The sequence below is a fragment of the Blastomyces dermatitidis genome (assembly GCF_000003525.1).
Source record: "Blastomyces dermatitidis ER-3 genomic scaffold supercont1.8, whole genome shotgun sequence".
NCBI lineage: Eukaryota > Fungi > Ascomycota > Eurotiomycetes > Onygenales > Ajellomycetaceae > Blastomyces > Blastomyces dermatitidis.
Window position 1 is genome coordinate 2,706,212 of NW_025544781.1, and position 26,746 is coordinate 2,732,957.

The window sequence follows — 26,746 nt, forward strand, 5'->3', positions numbered from 1 at the left end:
ACCAATTGAGTCTGAGAATAAGATTGTATTTCATGTTCTGCAGCTCTCACACTCAAATATAGCAAGATCATTCTCTGAAGTGTAAGAGAACTCTTACTTTTACAGATGATATCAGATATCAGTTATTAGATAATCTTATATATCAGGAATTCTTCACTCAGTGAACCTCTTTCAATCTTCAGATCATATAATCATCAATATATTATATAGAAGCTTCTGTGTCTGCTAACACTTTTGCAATCATCTCTTAATTCTTACTCAAGTGCTCTCTATACATTAATATTTCAGGTCTCAAGACATTGAGATAGGCATTCACTTCATTCTCACCTGCATCTCAGTCAGAAGCCTGCTTTCTCTTGATATTTACAGAATTCAGAGAATCATCTAACACAGGCATCTCTTTCACTTTGAAGACTTTTTATAGAATATCAGTGAGTGTCTCTGAGCTCACTGATTCTGCTAGTTTTTTGACTCTCTTACTTCTCTTGACTGTGCATGCTGAGTGCAATCTTTTACATCATGATTTTGATATCTACAGTTGAAGCAAGCTTGATACTCATAACATCAAGGTTTTCACTCAGGGAATTTCTTTTTCAGAGGATTCAGTGCTTTAGTGATGACATTCAGATCTAGATTCATCACATCTGAGTGTGTGACTTATGTCATAGAAGTCTGATTATCTGTTCTTCACTGAGATATACTTGATTACAGTATTTTCTATTACAATTGACTTGCTTATTTCTGTATAATGAGAATGTTGTATGCTTTCTTCACTGTACCTGACTGTGAGATTAAGTATTTTCATTCTGCTCTCAACTCAGATGTAAGATCATGAATAAAGATCTGTAAACAGAAAGATGTTGAAAGCTCTTCATTTAATACAAGATAGTATAAGCTGAAGTGTGTGAAGTATAATGTAAGATTACTCACTTATCTATACTCAGTGAAGTGTTTGTAACACTTATCTCATATATTCACTTTCTCAAAGTTATGCAAGATTTATTTGAAAAACTCATTTCATATTTATGAGAATGAATATCACTCTGAGTCTGTGAGATTTATCTTTTTATCAGTCATTTATAATGATTTCACTTTTCTGCATAGAAACATGGCAGATCTTAAGACTTGTTGAAATTCTGTTAACTATCTGTCTGTGAGTTCATGTTCAATTCAATAATATAATCACATCTGACTTAGTCAGCTGATTACAGCATCATTTTTTCAGTTGCTATTGAAGCTTAGTAGCTCTGACAGATCTCTCAGCTTGATGTATTTCATGCTCAGATTCTCATTCTGTGTAGCAGTCTTCAATGATGTGTACACTTCTGAAGAGGTTGTAAATGATTGTAATGAGATCTTCAGGTTTGACATAGTCATCTATCTGTGTAAATGTTCAATCTCCTGCTGCAGATCTAAGATCTGGTTTTCTCTATTCTTATTAATGATGATGATTGTGTCAGTGAAGCTCTTCATAGTGAATGCTTGATCTGCAGCAAATGTCAATTGTTGTTTAGCTTTCATCTCAGCCTGTTACTGTGTATGCAAGGCCTTGATCTTATTTAGAATTCTTGTATATGTATGAAGCTTTGATTCTGATTCAGCAGTCTTAGCTGCTTTTCTTACTGCTTTGAGTAAACCCTCTGAGAGGTTCTGCATATCTTCTGATTCAGATAGCAGAGAAGAGTATTGTTTGTATTAACTAGAGAAGATATTCATTTCAGTGGTTTCTTGTTGATTGTATGATGTCTATTGTTATCACTGTTATCATTATACAACTTCAGTGATGGCCACCTCTCTCTTTTATCTCTTTGAGTGAAGAGTGATCTTCTTTGAATCTGGTTCACTACTTTCATTCCTTTTCTCACACCTCATTCATTCGCATATGTGGCATTCACCTGAGTATGGAGTTTTCTCTCAACAAGTGAAGCAGTATCAATTGAATGCTCTTTCACTCACTGTTCTTTGTACACTATCTTTTGAGGTGTTCTAGGACCACACTGACATGATAACTACAAATCACTTTGTAGATGGAATTATCACACTCTGGAGGAGCCTGCGCTTCTCACCAGTTTTTAGACATGCTATCAGATGTGATTCAAAGGTTGCTTAAGCCAGTGTATGATTACAGGCGTACGCCGGCTTCTTATATATTGAATCTCATACACTAAATTAATTAGTGGCCGCTAGGGCCCCCTTTACATTCGTACGCTAGTAGTTCGGAAGCGGCCGCGTTATTATCCGACGGTCGTACGTTCTTCCGAATCACAATTTTAAATTCTCAACTGTTATTCTAACTGATATCTATTATATAATCTGATTTGAGTGAAGTAGTTAATATAATATATTTAAGAGTATGAACAAGTTCTAATAGAAATTTTTTCTCATTAAAGTTATAAATATTTATGAGTTTAATATTGTATTAAGTAATTTTTATCTGTAACTATAAATTAATTTATAAGAAGTAGACTGACTGTGTGACTGTGTCTGAGACCAGAATCAGAATTTTTAATAGTCTCATTATTAATTTAACTGATCTCATTACACAGTTTTAACATTAGATAGTAGTTTCATACTATTTCAGTGAGACTTACTGTCTACTCTTATCACATTTTTCAAATGAGAGCATGATTTTCACTTCTCAATTTAAATTATTTTTATTGCTTTAAATGACTTTAAATCTCATTTGAGTGTTATCAAAAAGCATTACTTTTTAAAAAATTAAAAATAGTCTAAAAAAAACCTTAAAATGTCTAAAAATAGTAACTTTATGCCAAGAATGAGACTAAATGAAATCAAATAGAATCACTTTCTCATTTTTTTCAAGTCATGATTAGACTGACCGTGTGACCGTGTCTGAGACCAGAATCAAACTTTACTGTTATCACATTGCCTAAAAGCATTACTTCTGATCATGATTTGTGTTCATTACATTGATCTCAAATTCTATTATTTCAAATATTAAAGGTCTCAGATTCACTTTTCAAATAAAAATCTAGTCTCAGATAAAGAATATGTTTGAATTCTTAGTCACATTTTCATTCTGATCTCATTATTGAAAATGACATTAAATGAGATCATGAAATCATTTCTCACTTACATAATATTATAACATAGTGCTCATTTGTTGAAAATTCAATAGAGAGTGTTATTAAATATTATTACTTTTCTAAACACAGATTATAATTAATATCATTTTAATTAAAAAAAAAAAATGTACACTACAAAAAATAACAAAAAAACAAAAAACAAAATAATAAGAAAAAATCAAAACAAAAAAAAAAAAAAAACAAAAAAAGAGAAAGAAAAAAAGAAGAGAAAGAAAAAAAGAGATAGAAAGAGAAAGAAAATTAAAAAAAAAAAATAAAAGAAAAAGAAAAAAATAAAAAATAAAAATAAAAAAAAATCAAGGTCACAGAGCTGCAGCATCTTTAAAATACTCACTTCTCAGAGTCTTCACAATATTCATTATTAACTGTGTATCTCTCACAGTGAGAGTAACACAGTTATAATAAGTCATTGTCTTAACATCATCTAACAAATAATCAGTATATATCTATATAAATGTGAATAATTAGAAAATATACACTTAAAAAGTGTGATCAGAGTGAACTCTGCTGTCACTTGAATGATATCAAGAGCAGAATGCTGGAATTGATGATTTCTCTTATTGATTTCACAGACAAGGCGCGTGAAGATGGTCTTGAGAAATATAAGATTCTCAGACTTCTGGTAGAAACAGATCTCACAGAGAGACTCTATTTTCATCATATCAGAAACTGAGTGTTATCAAAAAGCATTACTTCAATGCACATGCACTTACTGCAGTGATTCATTCTCTGCATATGTAGCTGAGAGTTGCAGCTTTCTCACACTGCACAGCTCTCTCTGGGATGCTGTCACTGATTTGCAACTCATGCAGTCTCCCAGTCCAGCATGCACTGCGCATATGCAGCCCTGTGTGCTGGGGCCGTGTTGGTCATTATGGCCTGGCGTGGTACTCGCTTTTCGCGGGCCATGTTTCATTTGATTGAGAGGGGGGGGGGAGGACATGACTGCTGTTTTATTTGAAAGAGAATGGGTAATTGAATCTGTAGAAGATAGAAGATAATTTGATTTCTTCTGCATTTGAAATTTGATTAGTCTATACTCTTCAATTTGAGGGTTTCTGAGAGTGTTTTAATAGTTTTCATATCAGCTTGGAATTAGTGATTGATTGAATAAGAGAAAAGAGAGAAGAAAGAAATGAGAACAACTTATCTTTATGATATGAAAACAGAGAATTGCTGCAATCATTTGCCCTAGCAACAAAGATCTGTTTTCTGCATGTATCTCTGATACAGATTATATGATAACTGTATATAAAGAATATCAACAGTGCATGCATTGAATGAAGATAATATTGCTATGTAACACTGTAGCTATTTCTGTACATCACTGAAAGCTGTTAATATTTTCTTTGAGTCTCTTTATATTTGATAAGTCAGTAATATATTTCAATGCACTTTCTCTTTCATCATCATCATTATTATCATCATCATTATCATCATCATTATCATTATTATTATCACTATCATCATTATCATTATCATCATTATCATTACTATTATCACTATCATCATTATCATTATTATTATATCATTTCTGGCCGCCTCTTCTGCCTTCATCTCTCTTCAACGCTCACTGAAATCAATCATGTCATTTCCCTTCAAATATTCTGTGGTCCTGCGGACCATCAAGGCGCGTGAGCACTGTCACAGATTGAAGAAAGAGAAGAAGAAGACATTCAAGTGAGAGAAGACAGATTGCAAGGCATGTTATAATATCTTGAAGAGACTCTGTAAGAGAGTAGAATGATAACAATTTTAAGTAATACTTCTGATAGATTTAGACTGAACTAAGTATAGAAATAATACAGATGACACTGTCTGTGAGAGATTGAAGAAGAAGACAGTGAAGAGTCTCATACAGCAGTAATGAAATCAGAAGAAGTCTCAAGAATGATTTGAGACTAAGATGAAGAGAGAAAGAGAGAAGAAGAGTATTACTGTAAATAAGCAGTAGTAGAAGAAGATTAAGAGAGTATTGAAGTAAGAGATAAAGAAGTCAAAACTGATAAGTTTTTTATTTATTGAGAGATAATAATTTTTGATAACACTTCTGTTCTCTAATTGATTAGCAGAAGCTGACAGAGAAGGAGAGAATTGAGACCTTGTTCAGATCTTAAATGCACTTCATAATTCAGAACATTGAGAAGACAGCCCTGCTCTCTGAGTATGCCAATCTGCTTATCACTGAGATGGAACCTGAGACAGCAGACCAGGAAATGCGGGATTTTGAGACACAGGTTGACCTGGCTGAGAAGAAGCAGTGGAAACCCTCCCCTGAGAAGGCAGGGAAGAGAGATTTTGAGGTGATTATCATCTCAGATGAGGAGAAGAAGGAGAAGAAGAAGAATGAGAAGTGAATTATAAAGAATGATAAGAATAATGAGAAAGAGAAGAAAGATAATGAGTAGAAAAAGTTTTTTTCTTTTTATATTAGTTAGTTGTAAGTTCATAATTATTAATAATTGAAATTAATTTTAAGTTTTTAAAAATTATTGTACAAGTTGTAATCAAGTCAGGAACAATATATATATATATATATATATTTAACTATCATAATTCACAAATCACTATAATGTATAAGTAGCAACATTTTTTCAATATTAATATTTATAATATTAATATATTTTTAATGATATCATCTGATAATGTAATTTAGTAACACTCTCTTTCACAATATTAATATATTTCAAGAAATATGATAGAGATTATTCAAGATTGTTTATTTACTTTTATACATTGATGATATTCAATCTGAGTTAGTACTAAAATTATAACTAAGCTAAGAAATAAGATTATTTTCTCTTATATTAATTCTTCTTACACACATCAGTGATCAGTTATTGAAAATAAATTATTATCTTTCTCAAATTATTATTATATCTTCTGAATTCACTTCTTTCACTTCTTTTACTTCTATTGAAGATTCACAAACTCTTCAAGAAATCACTGTGAATCACAAAGTCTATGTTATTTACAATTCAACACAGAATGCTCTCTTTCAATTATAATAAATAATCACTTCATTCTTCATATCTGATTCCAGGTCATGAAATTTATGAAAAACTCAACACAAATATTGAGATGAACTATGGAATAATTATCAATAGATTGTATTGCAGATTACTGAAGAGTCATCTCTCTGCTGCAATCACTGTAACTTCATTCAGAAACATTTATCATAAACTGATCATAGCTCTGAAGAAATTTCTCAACATCTGAAGTTATCAGAATGCAGACAATAAAAGAAAAATAATTAGAAAATTACTACTGAGCTGGTAAGTTACTCTATCAGATAATGATTTTTGATAATACTAACTTTCTAATTTGAAGAAAATCATGTGAAAATGACTCTGTATCAGTACTCTGATTTCACAACTCTCATCTGATAACTTTTATAAATAATTACTTCACATATATATATCTCTGAATCTTTCTCTTTGATCAATTGAAAACCCTGAATTCTGAACACTTCTTCAAATGCTTAATTCAAATCTTCATATTCTACATTGATTCTGTCTTCAGTTCAACCTTGAGATACACTACAAAGTCAATATACAATATCTAGAATCAGAGTTGAAGAATCATTGAAGAGTGTCTCTCACAGTGAATGCATGAACTAGTACAAATAATCTTGCATTTATGAGAGTTACATGTTATTACATTGATGAGAACTGAACTTATTGAGAGACATTAATTGAATTTAAATTATTGATCAGTAGTCATACTGGGGATTATATGACAGAGATATTAATGACTGTGATTAAAAATGACTATTGAGATATTAGTCTCAGTCTTCTTGCAATTACAACTGATAATACTGTGAATAACTATACTATGATGAAGAGCTTGAAGCAAAAATTGGCTTTGCATTTCTGAAATGATAAACAAGGTCATATTCTCTGTATTACTCATGTGGTTCAACTTGTGATGCAAACACTGATAAAGAATCTTAATATCAAGATGAAGAATAATGAGATGACTGGTTCTTGAAATGAGAATGAGATGAAAGTGATTACTCAAGTAACTTTTGCATTCACTTTACAAAAGATAATGTTTTTTGATAACACTTTTTGATATTGCTTTTTGATAATACTTTTTGATAATGCTACTGTTAATTTTGAATAGATTGACTAATAATTTAAATATCATAGATTTGAAACATTACTAATGCAATTTGTATCTCTTCTAAATAATAACAATGATTTCATGATATTCAACAAATAAATAAATCAGTCACATCACTGAATATGATACAGAATGTTAGAACACAGTGAAGTTCAACATATGAGATGACTGTTCAGACTCTTTGATTGTGTCAGATGATTGATTATTGAGTGCAACACTCTGATCAGGAAAAGATTCAGATATTGAAACTTTCTAATATGAAGTGAACTCAGTTGAAATATGTGATTGATTTACTGTTTCAGTTTTATAAGATAACAAAGACAGTCTCAATCACTTGTACATCAATGCTGCAGTCAGTCTGGTGAGTGTATAACAGTTTATTTACTCATCTTGAGAAGCAGTTGAATCACTCAAAAAGAAATTCAGTCTGAGATGATACTATAGTGCAGGCTATTGTTGCTGCAAGGAATAAACTGGCATATTACTACAGTAAAATGAAACAATCTTTTACAGAGTATTATGCTGTAGCAGCTCTACTAGATCTCTCTCATTGAGTTAATATCTACACTTCTCAAGATTGAACAGAGGAGAAATGAGACTCATATGTCAAATTAGCCTGAGACTACTACAATGTTAACTATCAGAGATTTGAATGAGCAGATGTTTGAGATGTGAAGACAGTGAAATACAATTCTCTAGTAAGTAACAATTTTTGATAACACTTCATATCACATAGAACTATAATACTAACTTTGAAACAGAACTTACATACATTAATTACAACTGAAAATCAGGCAAAACTACATGCTTGTAAAACTGAATTTGACTGCTATCTTCAAGATGATCTGATGAATTTACACATCAAATCAATTCTAGAGTTATGAAAAATTGTTGAGAGTACATATTCAACTGTTGCACTGATGATGTGTGATATTCTGACAATTTCATTGACAGAGGTGAGAATGAAGCAAAAGTTCAACTCAAGTTAAGATATTTATCACTATCACTGGGAACAATTACAAGAAGAAATAATCAAGAAACTCATGATTGTAAAACATAGAATTATCAGACAGTTTAATACCTCTGATTACAGTATATCAGAGAAGTGTAGTTTTCATGAGAAAGTGAAGAATAAACTTGCACAAGAATGTATTTAGTTGTTTCATGAGTGTTATCAATAATTGTTATCAAATTCTGATTATATAAGCAATCACTGAATGAACTGAATGGGACTGATTTTGACCTTCAGTCTCAGTCTCATTCTGATTTTGAAAGAATGATCATCTTTCACAGTTTATTCTGGAAAATTACTTTCATTTCACTGTTTTTGAATTAAATCTGGTCATTTTTCACATCATTTCTCTCAGAAATGGTCCATTTTCAGATTTTTTTGAGGCTTGGTCCTGGTGGGACTCACGCCAAGAAATGTATGGGACCAGATCAAATGGGACCAAATGTGAAATTCATGGTCCCGGCGGCCAGTCTAAGTGTATATAACTTATATCTTATGAGTATTATACTGGCTTAAGTTAAGGTGGAATTTTCATTCAAGAATACAGATAAAGCTGTGAAATTCAGACAAGATGTTTCTTTTATATCTCAGAGAATCTTCAATCTTAATCTCTCTATTCTTATGATAGATGTAGGTATGTAGAGGCTGCAGCAGTGACAGAGTGATTGAAGAGCTCATGTTAAAATATGTGATGAGTTCAGAAATCTCAGATTTCTGCTAAGATAGAGATGTATATACTCTAGAGAATGATGTAGTATTTCTCTCAGAGAATGAAGTCAGATCAGTTCTCACACAGATGCATGAGATCATATCAGTCTGTTAGAGCTTGACTGATTCAAATATATAATCAGATTAAGTGATTTGAATTGTAATATAACAGAACTGCAGTGATAACTAGTCAGCAGTATTATGTAGAGATAGTTGTTTAAGAAGCTGTATAAATGAGCTTGACTATCTTGCTTGAATAGTGAGCTCATAGACTACAGGGTTATTGTGAGAATATCACAGATATGATACTTAGTATACTAAGAAGATTGTATAAGATATGCAGTAACTCTTATATATATTTCAGTAGAAGTAAAAGATGAATCACTGACTTCTTTGATAAGAAGCCAGCATCTAGCTATTCTATATAGACAATGAGCAGATACTCTTCTCTCATTTCATAAGTGAGAATAGTCAGAGTGATATCTCAGCAGTGTCTTATTATCAAGAAAGAGTAATCTGCTGACCTCATATAGAAGTGAGGTTCTCATATTCATCAATTGAATCTTTCTATGATATATCTGAATGATGTCATAAGGTGGTTGGAAACCGGTTTGAATGGCCTGCGGGATGGATGGAATCATCCGCATGGAAGCGATGGGCCGTATGGAACCGCAGCGGGGCCTTGGCGCGGCCAGGGGCGTGACATTTATTCACTGTATATATAATATCAGAGTGAGTCATCACTGCTGAGTAGATATAGAAGTCAACACATTATTGATAACAATGAATTTTTATGAATATAACTGACTTATTAAAATGTTCTAACAGAGTATTAGTTAGTAAGATATATATCTTACAGATGTGTGTAAGATGATATATATCAACTATTTTAATAATATAGATATTCTGACATAGTTAGAGCTTTAAGTTGAGATAATTAGATATTATTTGTATGTTGAGAAATCATTTCAAATCTCTCATCTGTCAAATCTCATAGATATTTTTAAGATCTTTGATTAGTTGATCTCTTTCTTTTAAATCTTCTCATTATGATAGAATGATGATATTATTCATATAGAAGAAGATAATTAATTGATTATTAAAGAAGAGACATCAATTCTCTGATATAGAGATGAAGTCTAGTATTCTCAATATTAAAGATAGTTCTTTTAATCAGAGAAGAGATGATCTGTGTAATTCATATAGTGCTTATAGAAGTTTTAGTATATAATTTATATACTTCAAATTTTACACTCTCTTCAACTTTCATCATTCATCAGATAGTTTCATATATACTAGCTTATTAATATTATTATTAATGAAGATATTGATTTTATCTAGCTATTCTGTATCTAGATTAAATACTGCTATTAGAGTTAACAAGATTCAGAGATCTCTGATAGCTAGTATATAAGCTTTTATAGTAAGATCTATGATTGATTGAAGATCTCTGTATATACAGATACAAGCTTGGTATTTTAAAAGAAAATCTTTATTATCAAATCTATAGATGAATACTTATTGTAGAGAGATAACTGAGATATCTCTCTGTAATCTGCTAGTAATTTCATATATATTCTGTAGAGATATACTATTCTATTCTTACTTAGCAGTATTCTCAAATTCTTTACAATGTAAGTGTTTTTCAACATCTGTTCAGTGATTTAATGAATCTAACAGTTGAGATCTATAAATTCTTGAAGTCAGTATGAATAATGTTGATGTAGCTATAATATTGATAACAGTAAAAACAGTATTAGAAAATAAATTTTAAGACTTATTGAAGTCTGTATATGAATATGAATGAGAGAATACATTATTAATCATTCAATAAGAATTGTCTTTGACATTTTCAACTGTCATAAGATGAACAGCTCTGTGTTTTCATGTTCTGCAGTCTTTAATAATATTAGCTTCATCAAAATCAGTACTGATATCATGAGCTCTAGATACAATGTTTCATATTCAATTATTCATCACAGCTGAATAAGTATTAATATTAACATTGAGATCTGTTGACTCTGATGTTGAATCTGATGTAGAAAGAATTGAAATATTATGATATTTATACTCATTATTTTCCTTCTCTATTTTTTCAGAGCTTTGAGTATTTTCTTCAGAATGAAAAACATCAATATCTGTATTTATAATCTCTTTCAATTGATTGATAGAAGTCATCAATGATTCTCAAATTTTCATATATAGAAGCTTTATCTTCTTAGATACTCAATCTCTTAGTTGTCTTTCAATCTAGAGATCTTCTGAGTTGAATTTTCTATTCTTATTAAATATCACATCTCTTGCTCTTATCATTCATTCTAAGTGTGAAATTCAAATTCAATAGATGTTTGTAGAATCATATTCAATTAGATATTCAATATATACTCAGAAATCTAGCTTCTGAGAGTGATTTCTATTGAGGACTTCATTCATTATCTTTGTATAGATGCAACATTCATAGATTCAAAGATAAGTATAAAAGTGAGATTTAATTTGTAGAAATTCTTTCAATACATGTAGAGATGACTTTCAATCTAGAATTCTAGTAGAGATTCAATTCACTAGATAGATAGCAGTAAGTGTGATTTCAGGGAAAAGTGATTATAATAGAAGAGATTCTATTCATAGAGTTCTTGTCTTTGTTATTAAAATTGCTTCTGCTCACTCTGCTGCATCATTTTACTTATAAATATACTCTGAAGAATACTTTATCTCTAGATCTTCATTATTCATTTAATTTATAAAGGCATCTGCTTTCTTGACTGCAGTATCATTATCAATACAAATAATCTTTATAGTACAGTTAAATTATTATTTAATTCAATTAATAGCTTATCTAAGAGCTTTTCAGATTTCTGATTTTCAGATAACTGTTATAGCTATATGAAAATGAAGATAATCACACATGAAATATATGAGATAACACTCATTATTATAGCACTGTGTAGAGCCATATGTGATATCCGTGTATAGGCGTTCAAATAATATTAGAGATCTAATGTCAAAATGTCTAGATATTTGATTTTTTGCATTAGATAGATGACAGAGTTTGTAAAGCTCAGTGATAAGCTCATTCACAGCATCTTCTTGATAAGTGATTTAAACATCAGTTGCATCATTTACAAGCTTTTAAATGATGATTTTTAATGAATGTTCTAATCTCTTATATCATGTAGACTAGACTGACCGTGTGACCGTGTCTGAGACCAGAACCAGATTTTTTGATAGTTCTATTATCAATTTGACTGATTCCATTACACGGTTTTAACATTAGATAGTAGTCTTATACTATTTCAGTGAGACTTATTATCTACTCTTATCACATTTTTCAAATGAGATCATGATTTTCACTTCTCAAATTAAATTATTTTTATTACTTTAAATGACTTTAAATCTTATTTGAGCATTATCAAAAAGTGTTACTTTTTAAAAAATTAAAAATAGTTTAAAAAAAACCTTAAAATGTCTAAAAATAGTAACTTTATATCAAGAATGAGACTAAATGAGATTAAATGAGATCACTTTCTTATTTTTTTCAAGTCATGATTTCATTTTAAGATCTGATATAGAGTCACTTTACATGTTTTTTTGATAGCCAGTCTCAGCAGAATTCATGCCAAGAAATGTATGAGATCAGATTAAATGAGATTAAATGTGAAATTCATGATCTCAGCGGCCAGTCTAATGTAGACTGTGTAGCTATAGAGATCTTAGGTTTTTAAGAAGGTTTTATAGAAGTTGAAGAATTTAAAGATATCAATTTTTCAGATATAGTAATATTAGAAGTGTGTGATGTGATATTATTATTATTATTATTCTTCAATTATAGATGTATGCAGTCAAAGACTATGATATCTACCTGAGAACTTTTAGTTCTCAGAGTTTTTCCTATATCTGTAAAGTTAACTATTATACATTCATCAATTTCAGATATACAAAATCAGAAAATTCCAGCTCAGAATACAAAAACTGTTTACAAATTACAGTGTTTTAACATCTTCTGATACTTTGAAACCATTTGACAATATCATGACAAAGGAAAAGAGAAAGAGAACACAGTCTTAAAGATAGACACATTAAATAGATAGATAAAAAGAAATTGAAAGAAAAAGATAAAGTAAAGAGAGACTGTAACAAAACAAATTATTAAAAGATAGTATATAGCTGTTTTAACAGACTATATCTGATTGATTTCCTTCTCTTCATATTCACATAATTCTGAATTTAGCCATTTTCTTGTAGCTGCTTGAGTTTCTGATAGAAAGTCTATTAAGTATTTAATTCCTGTCTCAGTTGAGAATAAGAATCTCATATTTAATTGATTTAAATCATACTTCTCTTTCAATCTGGCTCTGAGACTATTGTATAATGCACAGTGTATTACAATATACTCAGAATTCTCATTTACATTGCAGAATGAGCATTCTATTGAGTCAAATCTATCATCAAATCTTTGTATATAAGATTTGAAATAGTCATATCCTAGTTTCAGCTGTATTATAGATGAGAATATTTTCTTTTTACATTTAATTGAACAAGATTTTCACTTGGGTTTTGTTTCAAATCTTGAATAATGTATACTCTTCTTTTATTTCTGCCAGCTTTCATTTCACTTATCTAAACAAGATTCTTTTATTTTTCTCCTTATAAAAGACCAGGACATAATTTTTTGAATAGATCTGCTTAATTCTGCACTCTTTTTTGCAGCTGAATCAGTCAATTCATGTGTGATGTGATAGCTACAGTGACTTCAGTAGTGAATTATTTCAAAATAATTAAGAAAACAGTTATTTCACTATATTCTGTAACTAGTAATCTCTCAAATACTTTAACATGTATAAAGATTGTATTATCTGCACATTTTCACAATCTGAAGTCTTTTTCATTATAATAGATGCCTTCTATATGAAAACACAGTTTTCATGCAATGATATTTGTATGAAAATTCAGAATATAAGCTGTGTTGATAAGATTGACATTGAACTGATTATCTGCTTTATTTATCATGATTATTCTAACAGTTTTATAATCTTTAACTTTAGTGCTGAAATTGTCTGTATAGACTTCTGCATCCTCATTGACAGGTGTAAAGAATAGAAAATGTGATCAATTATTATATATATACTGTTTCACATCAGTATCAAAGATTCAGAAGTTTTGAAGATAGAAGTGAGAATTTGAAGAGTTCATTAATATTTTTCAAATCTGTTGATTTATAGAATGAGACTTAATAGATTGATAATTGATAAATTGATAATTAATAGATTGAGAAAAAGATTGCTTCAGAATCATTTCTCTCAAAACTGTCTTATTAACTTCTATTATATTCATATTTATAAATAAATCTCTAGATATTACATAATCAATGCATCTCTTTATTTTTAAGAGCTTGATTAATCTGAGTTCTCTTCTTCTTATTTTTCTTTCATTCAGATGACTTTCTTAATGAATTGAGATAGTAGTACTGAGTGTATCAGTGACAGACTCTGTAGATATAGTTTCTGAATATTACTGATAATAATTACTGAGATCTTTTATTAAGAATAGTAAAATTCATAGATTTATCTTCTTTAAGAATACTCATTTCTCTATACTATTTCTTGAAGTTCTTAACTAACTTTATCAAAGATATAACATCTTTATTATATCAAATATTCTTAGTTCATACTTATATATAATCTATATCAATAACTACATTTATATTTAAGAAGTCTTTCTTCAAGTTAAACTGTTCAGCTATATTCATCTCTTTGATATCATCTTCAATGAGAGATTAGTCATTTAACTACTTCTCTATATCTCTGTTTTTCAGTGCTTTGCAGAGATTATGATATCAGATTCTCATATTATCTTGATAGTTCACAGTTATGAGAGAGAGATAATCTCTTAATAAATAAATAATCTTCTTTATATCATTATTCTTACTGTGTATATGTTATAGCTCTGTGACATTCACTGTTCTTTATATAATATCTTATATCTTTGTCATATCTTCATTCAATTTCTTATATTTCATATATTTGATTTTTCACACAGTGATCTTCATATCATATACTATCTTGATCTCTGTGATAGCTTCTTCTGAATACTCAGGTTTCAGAGGTTCTTCTAGTTCAGAGAAGATATCAGGTTTATCAAGATTGATAAAGTCTGATATCTTCTTGTTCTTTGCATATTCTAGCATATACTTGTACCAAAGTTTTCAATCTTCAGAAATACTAAGGTTTACAGTTGCACTAGACATTGTTTTATCTGTCATATCAGTTATATTGAATGAATTGAGGAATCGGTTCAAGTATTTGAGAATATGATCAGAATTCGGGGTGTATAACGGTTGAGTATATCGGAATGTATACAAGGGAGGATTGAGATTCAGTATATAACAGTTGAGTAGATCAAACTGTATATGAATGAGAATCAATCATCTCAGTTCAAATAATAGTTATCAGTTTGAATGAGAATTGAGATCAGTGTATTGTGCTTCTCTTCAGATACTGCTTACCGGGAATCAGGTATAACAAGTTGAGTAGATTGAACTGTATACGAATGAGGATCAATTGTCTCAGTTTGAATGATTGTTGTCAAATTCGAATGAGAATTGATTGTCTCAGTTCAAATGATTGTTATCAAATTCAAATGAGGATTGAGATTGATGTATCACGCTTCTCTTCAGATGCTGCTTACCGGGCTCATAACTGTCGGAATGGGTGTCACAGATGAATATGTTGAAGACATATGAATCTTATGTGTATCAAGATCTGCTTGTTATATTATCCATGCACTATCTAATATATCTATTTCATACAAAAGATAGAGCTATTTATAGTAAAATATATGTGTGAGCCAAGAGAGCTAGCATAAGCGAGTATTAGACAAGTGTTGTAGTAAGCTGATGATGATGAGAAATATTGTAGTAATACGATGTTGGTGGCGTTCAGTAGTGTATAACCTCTTTTTCCTGACAAGCGCACAGGGAATGCATAGGTTGGATATATCTGCAGGGGTCGCCACCTGCTTCATTTGTGAATAATGATTAGGTAAGGTACGTGATCATCAAGTTAGATTTGTAGATCTAGAAAGATCGCGTTCCTAGTTAATCCATACGCTGTACTCCGTGCTGTCTCAGCATATGCATAAGCGAGATTTCCTAACTCCTAAAAGGAAAGTACAGAGTAAATGGCGCAAAGATTCGCCACGCCATCTCTGATTTTGCCCAATCTCAAAGCCTAAGCTGAAACTCGGCAATTGATCCATCAAAGCCAGGGAAAGGTTTAATATGCCGATGGCTAGGTAATTTTGGCTTATACACCACAAACCCCAGTGAGGCTCAAATTGCACAGGTCATATGACATAACTGAACAACATGAATATTTGGAGTCTGGAGTTACCGTTCTTATATCTACACTCAATCAAACCTTGTCTAGCCATAGCATGAATGGCTATAAAGGATGGCGGTAATTCATTCCATGGAACAGCCAAATCGCGGGAAATCGGCAGACGGCACACATAACAGAAGAAGAAACCGGAAGAAATGTGTGAATTCCTCTGGATCGGGCCCCTAATCACCCGTCAACGAATTTGACAAAGCCACAGTATACCCATTTATATCTTTCTGTAATGAAGGGGATTCTCGACCACTGACACGAAGATCCCGGGCCAGTGTGTGCTGTATAGTGGAATACCCTAGGCGGAATTCAATAGAGAATATGCCACTTTTCTCGGATTCCATAACAACAAATTGACCTGCATCATTCGAGATGACTGATGTGTAAATTGAATTTAGAAGATAGGAGAGATATTTCTGCTATGCCACTCTCATCCCAAGCGAGGGAGTATTCAAGTACTCAGCTATTGCAATTGCGCTGGTATGAGACAATGGCAAAACCCTAATATTCTCAGTACTCCTGCAGCTCCGTTTCCACTTGCTCATGGCATCACTGAAAAAAGCGGGGGGCTAACATGCCAAGCCAGTGGACCTTCAAAGTAACAGACCCGGGAGTCATTCTTGGCCCTTCAAAACCTTCCCTTTCCGCAGAACGCATCTATGTATGAGAGATATGGGATGGCAGCCTCGGGCGAATCACCCTTCCATAGGTGTGATAAAGATCCTAGATTCGGAGAGATTCGGAGGAGAATATATTTCAGTCAGAGCATACCGACGCCAAGGTCCTGGAGACCCGGCCTTATATTCCACGGATCTGGGTATTTTTCATGCTGTGCAAGACTGACAAAGGAGCTAGAGGGGTTTCAAGCCCCCGGATTGTCATCCTCTTCCTCGTGGCGCGGGATTGGGCCTGGGCGTGGTTCTGACCGCGCACATACTCTACGCCAAGCGGAGCGGTGATACCTGGAGCCAAATCTGGCAAAGGACCACGTGCTTGTGCGTATGTGTACCCCTTTTCATTAACAACAAAGCGGTGCTCGCAGCAAATGGCCCGTTCATTTCTAGATAGCCGGAGCCCTGATATGGAACTGGGATATCATCCAGCATGGAATGATCTGGATGCATCTCGCCGTCTCAACAAAGAGTCTTCCTGGAGAAGACAAGCCAAAATGAGCAAGTAAAGATCCATTCTTGCCATGGCTAGTGCATCAGCGAGATGTTTCGGCAGGATACTTCAGGGAGAAGAGTGGATTGGTGGCATGTATGCTGTCACACTTTCAAAGTCTGGGCATGTAGCGTCTCACAGCTGCAGGTCCCCAGCCCTCATGGAGGAATCCACAGTACTTCTCTGCGTAATCCCGTTTAGTATGTTCATTCTGTCAACATTCATGTAGAATCTCGTTGATACTGGTTGTAGCGATGCGTAGCTATTTATACTTCCCCCCCCGGCGTCTTATATAAGCGGGAGAATCTAGATTCGGCCCGATGATGCTCCGGATGAGCCGCGATGAGTCAGCTAGCGCATATCTCGAATCGCCAGAGTTCTAGATGTTCAGGTCGCTCTCGCATCCTCAACGCAACCACTCCATCTCACGGACAACTCCTGTCTTGGATCTTGCTATTCTGTCCGCTCTGCCGTCTGAGATTTTGCGCTATCCGGCCTCTGCTATTGTTTTGCTGAAGTTGTGGTTTTCCTGGGTTATTATCCGCCACTGTATTGTTGTATTGTACTCCTCCCACCCATCGTACAGATCGGCTGGTCTGTCCACCTGGGAGGCGAATATCTCATCCAGCTTCCCTGAACCTTGCCCCCTCCAGGCTTCAACTCCAGTATGTATTATTATTGCTGTTGGCTATAGATATCGCTTGCCCACACTACCCTTCCCTTCCTTCGCTCCATTGCTCCCTTGCTTTATGTTCTGTCTACCATCCATCGTTGCCCTACACCCAGCTGACCTCTTGAGATAACAGCGATATTTTTCTACCAGAGCCTCTTTCAAAAGAATTCACGACCTGAACTGGCCTGATACCCCCTCGCTAAATCCCGCAATACCCTATATTTCCACCCGTTTGTCTTAAAGGTACCTCCAGATGATCCGCTGAACACTTCGGGTCCTGGAGATAAGTCACCATTGAAGCCTTTTTCATCCCCCGCCTTTCCTCCCTACGAAATCGTGGATCATCAACCGGGCATCGACATTTCCACTACAGCGACGCGAGTGGCGTTGACAAGACCCTTTGTGGAGAGTAGTTTCCTGTTCTTCCTCTCCACTCTTTTCCGGCCGCCGTAACCTGTTGCCGATCGCACACAGCGAAGAGAGCATCGTGCCTGTTGTCACCGGGGAATTTGAGAATTTCCCACAGATACGGCGGCTGGCATAACTCTCTACCCCCCCTTCCCCCTTTTTCCTATTCTGCCTGTCACACCCAAAGACGCGTCGCCCACGTACGATGGGTCAGCAACAATCGAAACGCAGTGATGGTGCACCTTTAGCTCAAGAAAAGTCCGGCGACAGCCTCCAATCCTACCCCTCCTTCTCTCGAACAGACACTCGAGACTCAACCCGTTCTATCCGCGGCTCTATCCGCTCCAAAATCCCCGGTGGGAAAAGCGAGAAGAACGATAGCCCCAGAGGCTCAATCTCCACCCTATCGCGTGGTGAGAACGGTTCACCAGACAAATCAGATGCAGGCTCCATCGCGTCCGCTACCAGTGCAAAGTCCGCAAATTCCCGAGTTAATCGCATCTCTTCGATCTCCTCGACCACTAACGCTCCCGCAGCCAAGCCCCCGACGTCGGATGATCAGCGTTCTTACGTAGATGCTCCAGACCCCCCTCCTTCCCCTTCTCAGTCTGCTTCCCTAGGCCGTGGCCATAAAAACCTCAATGACGTGCGCAAGTCAGGCGAAGTTGACCATGTTTCCGACGCTCCCCCGTCACGTCCAACCCCATCATCCATTCATTTGAAGCCAGGAGAATCGATCCTCATTAAGAGGGAAGGTGCTATAAACCCTGTTCTCCATGATGCAGCAGCGGCTGCAGACCAGTCAGGTACAAACGGTTCGCCTGGAATGGGAATCGGTGCCTTGAAATCAATCGATGTCGATGAGATGATTACAAGACTTCTGGATGCAGGATATTCGGCTAAAGTCACCAAAGCTGTCTGTCTGAAAAATGCTGAAATCATTGCTATCTGCACGGCAGCCCGTGAAGTGCTCCTCTCCCAGCCAGCTTTGCTCGAGCTCTCGGCACCTGTGAAGATCGTGGGAGATGTCCATGGTCAATATACCGACCTAATTCGGTTGTTTGAAATGTGCGGCTTCCCCCCAGCCGCTAACTACCTCTTTCTCGGTGACTACGTCGACCGGGGCAAGCAGAGTTTAGAGACAATCCTGCTCCTCTTGTGTTATAAACTAAAATATCCCGAGAACTTCTTTTTGCTCCGCGGAAACCACGAGTGCGCCAATGTGACGAGAGTCTACGGGTTCTACGATGAGTGCAAGCGCAGATGCAATATCAAAATCTGGAAAACGTTCGTCGATACCTTCAATTGCTTGCCAATCGCCTCCATTGTCGCTGGCAAGATCTTCTGCGTTCATGGTGGGTTGTCGCCAAGTTTAGCCCACATGGATGACATCCGTGGCATTGCTCGCCCAACAGATGTTCCGGACTACGGGTTACTTAACGACCTTCTTTGGAGTGATCCTGCTGATATGGATGATGATTGGGAACCCAACGAGAGAGGTGTGAGTTATTGCTTCGGGAAAAAAGTCATCATGGACTTTCTACAGCGCCATGACTTTGACCTTGTGTGTCGGGCGCATATGGTGGTCGAGGATGGCTACGAGTTCTTCAATGATCGGATCCTAGTCACCGTGTTTTCTGCTCCAAATGTAAGTTTTGATATTTGTTTTCGGATTTTTCAAACTGCTTCCATGCCAAATTGATAACTAACTTTTCTTCTGCAGTACTGCGGCGAATTTGACAACTGGGGGGCGATCATGTCAGTTTCTGCTGAATTACTCTGCAGTTTCGAACTGTTGAAGCCGCTGGATTCGAGTGCATTGAAGAGCCACATTAAGAAAGGCAGAAACAAGCGCAACAGCATGTTGAACAGTCCTGTAAGCTTTTGTTCCCCTTCCTCATAATATCATATCCAGCTCTTACGAGGAAACCTCTCTTGTCTACCGATATATTATACTTGCCATCTACTTCGGATCTAAACTTACTTATACATATAACAACAGCCTGCGATCGTATCCGCTCAGAGTTACTAAACTCGAGCAACTTTTGGAGACGTCATTGCCCATACCATATATTGACATCTATAACATGCTTAATTTGTGGGTTTTATATTTTCGTTTTGGATACTACCAATAGCTAGAAATACCCCACCATTCTAGACTTCCAGTCCCGAACACGGAAACAAATTCTAACTCCTTGTATTTGTACGTGAAGAATGATGACAGTGCCGCCTTAAGTCCTTTGTCGCCTATGGTGTTCCAGTACTTCCGTACACGGCTCCGCCGCCTTAATTCCTCCCTGGCATCGCCGCCGATGATCCTTTCCCCGAAAGCTGTTGCCAACCAGTCCACCGCTCTCCGGAATTACCCGCCTCCGGATGTCTATCCTCCCGACATTGGTGAACAATGTGCAGTCGCGTATGGTTCTGAAATGAGACGCATGCCTCCCCTCGATATTCTTGGTCTCGGTGATTGCCAGGAAGATGACGATGATGATGACGGCGACGGTAATAACGATATTAGCAACGACAACGATAACGATACTGAGTATCGGGATCTCAGTCCACATATAGTGGGAGCACAGGGGCCGCTCCTAAGCGTCGATGGATAGCGCGGATTCTATATTCCTAGACACTTAGTCGATTGGGTTCGAGCATATATATGTGTCTTGTGTCTATACCTTTCGCGTGGACGAACCGGTCAGTGGGTAGGAAGAGGGGATCATAGTTGAAGGAGAATCCAAAGACTCCCTTGGACATCTTCTTGAGGAGTGCTAAATTGCTGGATGGATATTATGGGATATGAGAATTCATTACCTGCGATCCCCGTTTTTCCATTCCTTCTCTATCGTCTTGCCCTTGGTTGTTTTTTTCTTTTCTTTTCTTTTTTTTTTTCCTCCCTTGCTATTTCCCTTTATTCCTTCTCACTCCTGTTCATTCGTATCCTTACGCTATACTATTCTTTCTCATTTTCTCTCAACAATTAGTCTGGTTTTGCTGCCTCTATATCTGGCCCATTGTCGATGCTGCTCCTTATTCACTCTGCAGCCACTTTTAGTTACTTCTACCTAGTACGCCCGTCTTGTTTTATTTTCGACGTTAAACGTTAAAAAACCAACAAAAGTGTCTTTTTTTGTCTTGTGAAATTATCCCTCCTCCACATCTCGTTTTCAGCCGTGCTTATGCAGCCCGCATTTGTTTCTTCCTCTTTACGACCAGAGGCCCATCCACCACCATTGCCCCAGGACGCCATCACTTCAAATCCCACTTTATGTTCCACTTCCGGTTCACAAACCACAAACTACTTCATAGTTTTGCTTGTTACCTCACATTTTTCTTTTCCTATTCTACTTAAAAGAAGAAAAAAAAAAAAAAAAAAAAAAAAAAAAAAAAAAAAAAAAAAAAAAAAACCTGCTTTTATTTTCACTCCGCCCACTCCCCAACTCCCGTGCTTCATTGTCGGTATATTGTCGGTATTACTACGTGGTTCCGCAAAGTCCGTTCAAAACATTCCGGAAGCGATTCTGTTGTATCTTCAGTTTCCCTTTTGGATTCCTCTTTTTATATATATATATGACTACTTGCTCCACTTTACTGCATACTGCTACTGCCGCTGAGCTTCTCTGACCAGGGTCCAGATTCATACATATACATATAAATTGCTGTTGTGTTTGCTGAATGAGTTCTATTACGTGATGCTTGAATGATTGCTTTGCTTTGTGTTGCAGTTCTTTTGAATTTGTATATGCTTCACTGTAGTGATTATCTCTTGCTCTTCTTGCTCTGGTTCTGCTGCTAGTAGTAGACTCTTTTGTATCATTTTTTGACTTTGGCATTGGCTTGTCTTGATAAGGATGCTGATTGTACATGTACATACCTACCCATGTATATATACACTGCTATACATATGCGTGCATTGTGCATTTTTTATGTATGTATATGTAACACACAAATTCTGAAATCTGGTTTTATTCTAAATGTTACAAATGATGATGTGTTGCATTGCACATTCAATACACAAGAACTAGTTGATTAACTATCTAGTGTGAGATAGTTTTTTATTTGTTATTTCTCTCAGAAGCTGAAGTGCATAATGAGAAAATATAGATTCTAAAAGTGACACTGAGATAACAGTGAACAGGGAAGAAATTGAAATTATGATAGTAACTTGTAGGTGGATGTGGTGAGAGAAATGATTGCAAAGACATAAATTTGAGCTGAACAAACATCATTCCTCTCAAAGGGTGCATAGATAAGAGTAGTAACAGTATGCCATCATAGTATTCTCATTCAATCAATGGTGGTAATAAAAAGTAGAAGTTGGAAATTAAAGTGGCAAATGACATGAGAAGGGAAAACCAAAATTTGAAGAGGAAAATGAAAACAAGTATAAAATATAAAAGTGTTAGGGGGAAATGGAAATAGACATGGACAATGGAAAATAGGCACGACTATTGTGCTGTGTACCGAAACAATAGTAAATTTCAGAACGCAAGGGGTGGTGGGAAACAGGTGCTGAACTGAGATGGGGAGACAATAAATAGTGAGAAAGGGAGACATACAAAGATAAAAAAAAAAATGACGGCCCCGCCTGATATCAAAATTTCATCAAAAGTGCAATTACAATAACGAACAATAAAAGAAACCAGAAAAAAATAACAAATAATAATACCTGTCGGTCTTAGTCAAGAATTCGTTATTGAAAACTGAAAAGCAGGGGAAAAAAACTGTCTACGCCCGATCTGAAGCATATAATTCATATCCTGCTATCCCTTCGGAGAAGTTATTTTAATCGAATTCATTTTGCCTCTTTGGATGGATGGGCTAACGCAGCCGTCACTGGGGTCGTCACCGTCCCAACCCCAGAAATCAGAGTCGGTGCGACCCGCCTTTTCTTCACCGCTGGCACAGCAGCGGTCACTTCCCCCTCCAAATCCGCTCCACTATCCCTACTACTATACTTCCCACGCTCCCTGCTCTCATCCCTCTCCGACTCGCTAACGGTTCCCAGGTCCCGTTTCCCCAGCACGCTACCGCTGACAGAACTCGTAGCACTGTGCGAGACGCCGGACATGGGCGTTTGGGGAGGCGTGCTTAGTGGTAGGCCGGCTTGTTGGAGAGGTGGTGGGCCGGAGTTTGTGGCTGTTACGGAGGGGACGGAGCCCAGGGTGGGTGTTGGGTTGTTTATGACCATGGAGTTGGAATTCGAGCCTGGGCCGGAGGTTGAGGTTGAGAGTTGGGGGATGCCTGCGGAGAGTTGGGTGATGGATGAGGTTGTGGAGCCGGCTGGGCTGGCGGGACGGGCCGGAATGACGGTGGCGGTTGTTGTGGTTGTTGTGCTAGTGGGTGTGGGGGCGGAGAAGATTGGGTTTGGCTTGGAAAGGGAGGGGGATGTCGCGAAGCTCGGCGTGGGGAGAGGAGTAGCGTTTGTGGAGGAGGTAGTAGAAATATGGTGAATGTGCTCGGCCTTCTCGCTTGAACTGGGGTTATAGACTTGGCCAAGCTCTCCTGGTGAGAAGGCTAGGGTTGAGCAGAATCCGTCTGATGAGCTCATTATTAACGTTAAGCCGTCGTTTGACCTGATGTGCGATATGTTAGTGTTTAACGTCTGAGCGCAGGTATCAACCCAGGGGAGAACATACCAGGTTAAATCTGTAAATGTGGCATAGTGCAGATTGCTCACTATACAGATTGGTGTTTGTTGCTGGGTATCATAGACAAGAACCGCATCCTGCGTTGCAACAGCATAAACTATCCGATACGGTAGTGCGAAGGCAGGGCTAGGCCCTCCTTGTGTGGCCCCATTTTCTGTTTCAGTCGTCTTGGGAGAAGTGAGATGGCGGGAAAGGTCAGATGTCGAAGTGTTTAATGGCGGCGGGGGTTCCATGAAGGGGTTGCTTGTTGGGGTAGTTGCAGAAACCGCGGAATCCGGGAGTGATGGAAAAGCATCTTCGCCAGACGAGGTGTCGAGCGTGATATGTCGGGTAGGTTTTGTCCCATGCCGTAAGGCATAGAAAATAGGTGAGCACTTGACCGCTACCGACGGTTTCTTCTGTCCTGGAAGATGGGCAATCGGTGGTTTATTAAAACCTGCTCGAGTGTAAATATATACGGTATTTATCACCTCTTCACTAGTCTTAGGAGGATCGCCGTGGAGTCCATGCGAAGTTTTATATTGTCCAGCGGGCGTGAAAAGTAAGCTTCCGTCTGGCGCAAATGTCAAACGTCTAAAAAAGGACGTGAATGTCTCGTTTGCATAGATGCTGGCATTTTTCACTCCAAGTCCTCCGAAAAGGCCTGGAGAGGATACTTCCAACGGTTTTACAGCGGGGAGTGGCATGGAGGGCGCCGGTGATGCCGATCGTCGCATTGATGGGGAGGAACCAAAGGAAGAACGGCGACTATGGGATACTGGTGGAGGATCCATAGGCAAGGCTGTTGTCATTGGGGTTCCAGGCGTTGATGGGCCAGGCGAAGATAATGACAAAGCATTGCTGGTTGAAGATTGACCTCTCAGGCCAATATCTGGAGGAGCTGGGCTACTTGAAGATATGCGCCGGGCGGGGAGATCCACTTTGACAAATTTGCCGTGGGATGTTAACGTGAACTGCCCGTCCTTCGTCTTCAGTGTGTAAATATGCACTGATCGGTCCGAGGACTGCGTTGCCACAAATTCATTGAGAGGATCCCACGCAACTCCCTGGACATAATGGGAATGTTCTGCAATTTGGCGAACCATTTGACCTACAAAATGCCCGTCGAAGTTAGACATCTTACTTTACTCAAAATAAATCCATGGGATAAAGTAGCCCGTACCGGTTTGCGCGTTATATATTCGCGCAATATTATCCATGCTGCCTGTTATGAAGAAAACGCCGTCAGGAGACCAAGCAAGATCGTATATCTCGGCCCCAGAGGATCTGCACATATGTTTCACCCTCCATGTCTCCTTGTCATCGGATCGGTCTTCTCCCAGGGCCCTTCCATGTGGCTGCAGTTCGGAAGGAACCCAAAGCAGCACGTTCCCATCATCCCCAGCAGATGCTAGCATTTCGCCTATATAATACAACCGATATCAATAAATAGTTCCGCGTAGGAGTAGATGCGGCGTGTAAATACCTTTAGGGCTGAAGCGGACAACGTTTACTGCCTGTGTGTGTTTAATGAGGGTCGAAAGGTATGTAACTCTTCGCTCCTCGCCGATTGTTTCGACTTTCCATAACTTAACTTGATGTTAGCTGAGGCGTTGTCATGAGAGTGAGGGTGCATAAAGAGGAGGGATGGATTCTCATACTCGAACATTGTTATCACTAATAGAACCTAGTGTTAGCATCAATCCGAGCATTTTAGATGTAACAGGAAATATAACGTACTTTCCCGCTGTAGCGAGTCGGCCTTTGCCGTGAGGATCGAAATGAGTGGAGTAGATAGGTGCGTTGTCGTCGTGCCAGGAGATAAGGAGAGGAGTAGCCTTCATGATGTGCCAGGACAATTGGCGATGGGTCTGGAAGACAGACGGGGAGATGGAGGACCCCTCAGGCCCTCGAGCAGCGCTAATGTTCTACCGGTTATGCAGGGAGTGAATCAAGCTGTGTTAGCTGAGGGCTATAGAGACACAAGCTGTATGGCAGGGAGGAGATAAACGGAGGCAGAATTGAGAGTCTGAGATAGGGATGATATGGAATGCAAGAGGATAGGATATGAATTGACAGCAGAGCAAGCAGGTAGTGGATGGCGGTGAGCTGGGGGTGATTGGTAGAAGGTGATAAATATATCTATCGGGTTGAGTGATAGAGACGAAGGAGAAGTTGTAGTTTGTAACTAGTTAAATAGCAAAAGATGAAGTTGGAAGTTGAAGCTGAGGAAGCAAGTCAGGTGCTTTTTGTTTGCATTCCCAAACACGAACGACCCCAAACCACCTACCACCTAACGCTCGTTTCCACCTAACACTCGCCTTTGTAAATCAATTACAATCAACTTTAAATGTTAATATCTCAATAAATATTCATTATTTTAATTTTCTAATTTGTAATCTATAAATATCAAGACTTATAGTATAATATAATTCAAAATTATTATAATATAGTTAAAATTAATTAAAATATGAATTCAATTAGAAAATAAAATACAGTAAAATAAAATATATAATATTTTATTATAAATTAAG

The 26,746-nt window shown here is 36.7% G+C and overlaps 3 protein-coding genes across 3 annotated transcripts; 2 read left to right on the forward strand and 1 right to left on the reverse strand.

The window, feature by feature from the left end:
• Window positions 1–5,224: 5,224 nt before the first annotated feature.
• Window positions 5,225–5,464, forward strand: BDCG_17527 (uncharacterized protein; the record flags this gene model as incomplete). The annotated part of the gene is made up of 1 exon (XM_045426638.1): window positions 5,225–5,464. One exon carries the CDS (start codon window positions 5,225–5,227, stop codon window positions 5,462–5,464), a length of 240 nt encoding a protein of 79 aa, XP_045282127.1.
• Window positions 5,465–17,046: 11,582 nt separating this feature from the next.
• Window positions 17,047–22,967, forward strand: BDCG_07411 (protein phosphatase). Its single transcript, XM_045423202.1, has 5 exons — window positions 17,047–18,166; window positions 18,308–20,230; window positions 20,306–20,458; window positions 20,585–20,680; window positions 20,796–22,967. The coding sequence occupies exons 2-4, from the start codon at window positions 18,788–18,790 to the stop codon at window positions 20,612–20,614; spliced, it is 1,626 nt and encodes a 541-aa protein (XP_045278648.1). The 5' UTR covers window positions 17,047–18,166; window positions 18,308–18,787; the 3' UTR covers window positions 20,615–20,680; window positions 20,796–22,967.
• On the reverse strand, window positions 22,478–26,419 carry BDCG_07412 (chromatin assembly factor 1 subunit B). The gene is made up of 6 exons (XM_045423203.1): window positions 25,953–26,419; window positions 25,874–25,889; window positions 25,699–25,801; window positions 25,396–25,635; window positions 24,222–25,323; window positions 22,478–24,158 (listed from the first exon to the last, which is right to left on the reverse strand). The coding sequence occupies exons 1-6, from the start codon at window positions 26,054–26,056 to the stop codon at window positions 23,378–23,380; spliced, it is 2,346 nt and encodes a 781-aa protein (XP_045278649.1). The 5' UTR covers window positions 26,057–26,419; the 3' UTR covers window positions 22,478–23,377.
• Window positions 26,420–26,746: the final 327 nt, after the last annotated feature.